Genomic DNA, 6,490 nt, shown 5'->3' on the forward strand with positions numbered 1-6,490 from the left:
GTTTTATTTCTTTTCTTTTTCTGCTGATGGCCCACGCTCGACTTGAAGCAGCGCTGCTAGACCGATCGGTGTGTGACATCAAATTACCGCGAGAGCTATTAGAGAGTGCGGACGTCTCCTTATGCTTTCTCTTGCCGTACGTTGATGTCATACACCGATCGATCTTCAAGTCGAACACACTTCTTTACTCTCGCGTGTCACGTGACCGAGTGTAATCGCAGCCTTTTTCATATCACGATATTATCGCAAATGCAATTAATCGTTCAGCCCTAATTTTAATGGTTTAAATTTGAATTATCTTATTTTTCCTTTTACAACAATAGGGCCCTATTTTTTTCGGTGTTATGGCATAAAAAGTCATTTAATTTATCTTTTAATTTCAATCAAATTCAAATTAAACAAACCTTTTCATTTTTGTGGCAAAAATGTAGTGCTGTTAAACAGAGGTTTACTGTTAAAATTAAAACATGGAAGAAAATTTTTGTGATCATTCCCTAAAAATAATAATTTTATTAGTAGTAGTACTAAGTCCTATATTCTAGTCAGGGCCATATATGCCCAATGGTTACTTTTTGTCTAGGCTTCTACTGTAGTAGCTACTGTAGTTTCTTCAAGTTAAACCGAACTTTTATTTTGACGGGTTGCCGTGAAGAGAATTGTTTCTGTGTGTATATGACCTGACGGTAACGGTCAAACGCTCATGAAGAGATTCTCAGAGCAGTTCTGGAGATCTTGTTTATGTATTTATTAGTGCTGTCAAATGATTAATCGCGATTAATGGCATCCAAAATAAAAGTTTTTGTTTACATAATATATGTATGTGCACTGTGTATGTTTATTATGTATTTATAAATACACACACATGCATGTATATATTTTAGAAAAAATGTATATATTAAATATATTTATTTATAGTATAAATTATATCAATATAACTATAGGCATGTAAATACATGCTGTATTTGCTATGCTGTATGAGAGTGTATTTACAGTGTATATATACACAGAACACACACACGTATTACGTATTTTTATTTTGTATGCGATTAATCGTTTGACAGCACTAGTATTTATGTCTTCATTTAGTGAGAAGGCAGACGCTGAAAACATCGCTTCAGTATGTGTGTAGTAAACGAAACCGCGGGTCTGCACCATTCACACACATGCAGGATTCATATTTAAATTATCTTTTTTGCGGTTTAATATTCATGCATACAAGTCCATATCACCATTTGATTTAAGTGTACTGACCTACTTTTGATTGATTCGTTCAAAATTTGACAAATTCCCTGACATGCGTTGTTAATTGTACAGTAAATTGCGTTTTTATGACAGGATTGATTCTGGCATCATGAGGGTGAGTTTTGCACATTAGTTTTTAAGTCCGTTTTCAGGTCTGTTGTCTCAGCGGTTATGACAGAACCAATCAGTGCTTCCACGAATGCGCTTCTAGTAGGGATGTAACGATTAACTGCGAGCCGGTTGAAAATCGATTCAAATATGTGACGATTCAAATCGGTTGAGATGCTAAACAAATCGCGATTCAATTAGGGGTAGTTTATATGAATTAAGGCAAGATTTCAATCCACAGTCTTATCACAGTACTTCTTCAGGTTGGTTTTTTAAGACTTTTAAGTTACTGAGCAGTACAGCTAATTTAATTTTTCTTCATATATTTTTCACTTTCATTTTATTTATTATTTTATTTAATTGATTTGTTTATTTTTATAATTTCCTTTTATTTTCTAGTTTTATTTTATGCATTTATTTAATGTATAATATTTATATATTTTTACATTTTCATTTTATTATATCATTTTGTTTAATAGATTGTATATTTTTATAATTTCACTTTATTTTATCATTTCATTTATTTTATCGTTTTATTTTGTGTTTATTTATTTTTTCATGTTTATTCATTTACTTTTATAATTTCATTTTGTTTTGTTTTGTTTTTTGTATAATTTCATTTTATTTACATATTTTAAATTGCATTTTATTTATTTATTTTATTTTTATAATTTCATTTTTTATCATTTTATTTTATAGTTTTATTTTATGCATTATTGAATGTATAATATTTATATATTTTTACATTTTCATTTTAGTATATCATTTTGTTTAATAGATTATGTATTTTTATCATTTCATTTATTTTATCATTTTAATTTGTTCATTTATTTTTTTTCATGTTTATTCATTTACTTTTATAATTTCATTTTGTTTAGTTTTTTTGTATAATTTCATTTTATTTACCTATTTTAAATTGCATTTTTTTTATTTTTATAATTAAGTTTATCATTTTATTTTATGCATTTATTTAATGTATAATATTTATTTATTTTTACATTTTCATTTTATTATATCATTTTGTTTAATAGATTATGTATTTTTATCGTTTCATTTTTTATTTTATTTTTTTTTCATGTTTATTCATTTACTTTTATCATTTTGTTTTGATTTGTATAATTTCATTTTATTTACATATTTTAAATTTCATTTTATTTTTATAATGTCATTTTTTTTAATCATTTTATTTTACGTGTTTATTTATTTTCATAATTTTTATTCATTTACTTTTAGAATTTGTCCTAACCAGGCTTGACAGGATAAAATGACAAACAATTAATCCTCTCTGATCCATGTTAATGTATGAAAATTTTTATATTACAGTCTCTTGGTTGCCATTGGTCACATCATGCTGTGTAGCCACGCCCACTGCGCAAACTCATTGGTCTAAAAGCTCTACTTTAAAAATCATGTTCTGATTGGCTGTGATTGTGTCATATTATTTTTAATTTTTTTTTATTTTGCTTGAATTAAGGACAGACAAATCACTTGATGCTGACAGTGTTGCATTGCATCTGGTTAGGACTTGTTGGGTTTAGTGTTACCAGTAAATTAATTTCCTGTATTTATTTTCTGGACTTTATCTAGAAGATAGATCACTGTGTGTTTGAGTTAAAGGGTTTTTTCTTCTTTCCAGCTGGACCTCCGTTCACGCTCTACTTTGGGGTGAAATTTTATGCTGAAGATCCTTGTAAACTAAAAGAAGAAATTACACGGTGTGTTTTCTGTGCATCGTGAGCATAAATGAGCACTACAGTGATATTAGAGATGCAAGCATTCAGTCATTTGGTTAATATCTTGCTCTTGAAATGCTCTTTACTGTCTTCTGTCAGGTATGAGTTCTTCCTGCAGGTAAAGCAGGACGTCCTGCAGGGGAGGCTTCCCTGTCCGTTTAACATCAGCACACAGCTGGGAGCGCTTGCTATTCAATGTACGTACAAATTCACAAGTTGTACCAGGGAATTTAATACAGCAAATGTCATGTCAGTCTAGTTATTTTTACAGAAATAAAGAGTTACAGGCTTCCCAGCTTGTTTTATAAGATGCTCTCTAAGATTATTAAAATAAGTTGTTTTATGATTCATATTTTTCTGTAACATTAGAGTAAAATGTTATGTTGTGATAGTTGTAATTTTACACATTTGAATTTTAAATAAAAATGGTATAATTTGATCATTTTATTTTTATTTATTTTTTTATCATTTCATTTATTTATTTTAATTTATTTTAATTTACTTATTCGTGTTTTATAATTGTATTTATGTATATTTAATTTAATTTGTTTATTTTTTAGAATTATATAACTAGTTTTATAGTTTTATTTATTTCATAATTTCATTGTTTTGTAATTTGTTTATTTATTAATTTATTTGATTTATAATTTCATCTGATTTATATGTTTGTTTATTTTTATAATTTAATTTAATTTTTATAATTTAATTTTATTTATTTATTTTATAATTAGATTTTATTCATTTGTTTATTTTTATAATTTAATTAGATTTATTTTATAGTTTAATTTTGTTTAATTGTCTAGTTTTGTTTTATTTATTTATTTTATAATTAGATTTTATTCATTTGTTTATTTTTATAATTTAATTAGATTTATTTTATAGTTTAATTTTGTTTAATTGTCTAGTTTTGTTTTATTTATTTATTTTATAATTAGATTTTATTCATTTGTTTATTTTTATAATTTAATTAGATTTATTTTATAGTTTAATTTTGTTTAATTGTCTAGTTTTGTTTTATTTATTTATTTTATAATTTCATGTTATTTATTGTAATTTAATTATAATTATGAATTATATTTAAATATTTAATTTTATTATTTCTAGACTATTCCAGCATTACATTATATGCCGTTGTGTCTCTCTGTCTTTTCCTACAGCTGAGCTCGGAGATTACGACCCGTACAAACACACGCCAGGTTACGTGTCTGAATATCGCTTTGTCCCCGACCAGAAAGAGGAGCTAGAGGACAGCATCGAACAGATTCATAAAACGCTCATGTAAGACAATAAAACACAGAACATCACACACCTTAATCCGTCATAATCCCGTTCCAGATTAGATCAAACACCACACTCCTGTTTAACTCTTAGACATGTATAAGCTCACCTGTGTGCACCTGTCCCATCACTGACGATAACAGAGCAGCTCAAAGAAGCAAACCGGCAGGAGATAATTGTTAATGTGTAACTTTCCTTACCAAAACAGTGTGACACTACTATACAAGGATGAGCAATGTATGGCAAAAATAGCATATCATTCAAATATTTTTATTATTATTATTTCCATGCAGGATTGCAACCTTTTAAGACTGTTTTACAAGTTATTGAGCAGTACAGCCAATTTAAATGTATTTAAATTTTTTACATTTAATTAAAATAATTAAACATTTTACTTTAATTTTATAATTTCGTGTATTTGTGTTTTTAAATTTTCATTTATTTTAGCATTTTTTATCATTTTTATTTATTTTATATTATTTTTTTCTTTTTATATTTTACATTTTGTTTATTTTTTATAATTTTATTAAATTAACTTGTTATATAATTAAATTTTATTTAATCATTAATTTATCTTATGATTTCATTATTCTATAATTATTTATTTTTATTATAGTTTCATTTTATTTATTTGTGTCATTTTATTTTGTTTATTGAGCCATACAGCCAAATTAAATTAATAAAATTATTTAAAAATTTAATTATTAAAATGATTAAAACTATATATTTATACGAGGTAGCAAAATATAAAAGAAAAAAGAATGACAGACCATTTAGACCCAAAGTAGGGATGTGCAATATGAACAAAATCTTATTTCACTTTATTTAATTTCATTATTTTAAAAATGGGATGAACAATATGACAATTATTATTTAATATGATTAAATGATTACATTTCATATTATTATTTAATATGAAAGATGCAAATTAAATAAACTTACATTAGTTTCATGTACAGTAAGCCTATTTAACAGCCGTATTCAAGTAAGAAATTGAATAATCAAATGTAAAAAATAAAACGCTGAAACTATCTGAAATAAGTTTACCTTTTTATGTCATTTTATTTCAGTAATAAAAATGTTTTTTTTATGGTTTTAGTTTTAGTTATTAATAATGCTGCATTAAAACAATGATCAGCTGTATTTTTTATTAACAATAGTTAAGTGATGAAAAAAGTGCTCATTAGTTCATTTTAGTTAATGCATCAACTAATGTTAAAGGCGTCATATGATGCTGCTAAAAAGAACATTATGTTGTGTATTTGGTGTAATGAAATGTGTTTATGCGGTTTAAGGTTCAAAAAACACATTATTTTCCACTAGTTACTTGAAAAAAGTAATCTGATTACGTAACTCGCGTTACTTGCTATGCGTTACCCCCAACACTGGTTATGTCTATCTTTAGGAAATATCAGTTTACATTTCCAAACACTCTTTTTTCCATTAATTGTAATAATCCAGTGAGATTTTTGTGCTCCACAGAGATCTGATCTGATCATCATCATCCAGTCTGTCTGGAGTGACATGAAGAAACAGAACAAACTGAGACAGACTCAATCCAGAAGAACTGACGCTTCAAGAAACCTACCTGTAAAGCTCCTGAAAAACTCTGCTCAAGTGCACCGAGGGCAAAAACTGCTTTAAACGCAAAGGATGCTCACACCAAATGTTGATTTCATTTAGTTAATAGAAGTTAATTGATAAAGAAAATCTATTTATGACATTATTTTTGACAGCATCCTCATTTTACAGCATTTCTACACAAGTGCCTAAAACTTTTAACAGCACTGTAGCTCTTGCAGGAAGGTTTCTTGAAGCATCAGTTCTTCTGGATTGAGTCTGTCTCAGTTTGTTCTGTTTCTTCAAAGATAGAAATAAGTGACTTAAAACCATTTTTTAGCTGCTGAAAATACTAGCGTTCTAATCATTTTGGCCTCCTTTGTAGGTTTGGTGTGTGTATACATCTATACTTATGATTTATATATTTATGATTTATGTAAGTATGTATTATTTATTTAATTTAATAAATTATATATTTAATTATTTATATCTATATAAAATGCTGTAAAAATTAGTTAAATATATACATATTTTTACAATTATTTTATTTATATATTATTATATTTATA

General features: G+C 26.5%; 1 protein-coding gene across 1 annotated transcript in view; it reads left to right on the forward strand.

The window, feature by feature from the left end:
* Nucleotides 1–6,490, forward strand: part of LOC107727839 (band 4.1-like protein 4) — a 57,606-nt gene that overhangs the window by 24,693 nt on the left and 26,423 nt on the right. The window contains exons 3-6 of the mRNA XM_016537857.1: nucleotides 1,395–1,452; nucleotides 2,987–3,065; nucleotides 3,183–3,280; nucleotides 4,241–4,361. Of these exons, the coding sequence (XP_016393343.1) occupies nucleotides 1,395–1,452; nucleotides 2,987–3,065; nucleotides 3,183–3,280; nucleotides 4,241–4,361 (356 nt within the window). The remainder of the gene's footprint in view (nucleotides 1–1,394; nucleotides 1,453–2,986; nucleotides 3,066–3,182; nucleotides 3,281–4,240; nucleotides 4,362–6,490) is intronic.

This window comes from Sinocyclocheilus rhinocerous, unplaced genomic scaffold (assembly GCF_001515625.1).
Source record: "Sinocyclocheilus rhinocerous isolate Xijiao unplaced genomic scaffold, SAMN03320098_v1.1 scaffold42, whole genome shotgun sequence".
Lineage (NCBI taxonomy): Eukaryota > Metazoa > Chordata > Actinopteri > Cypriniformes > Cyprinidae > Sinocyclocheilus > Sinocyclocheilus rhinocerous.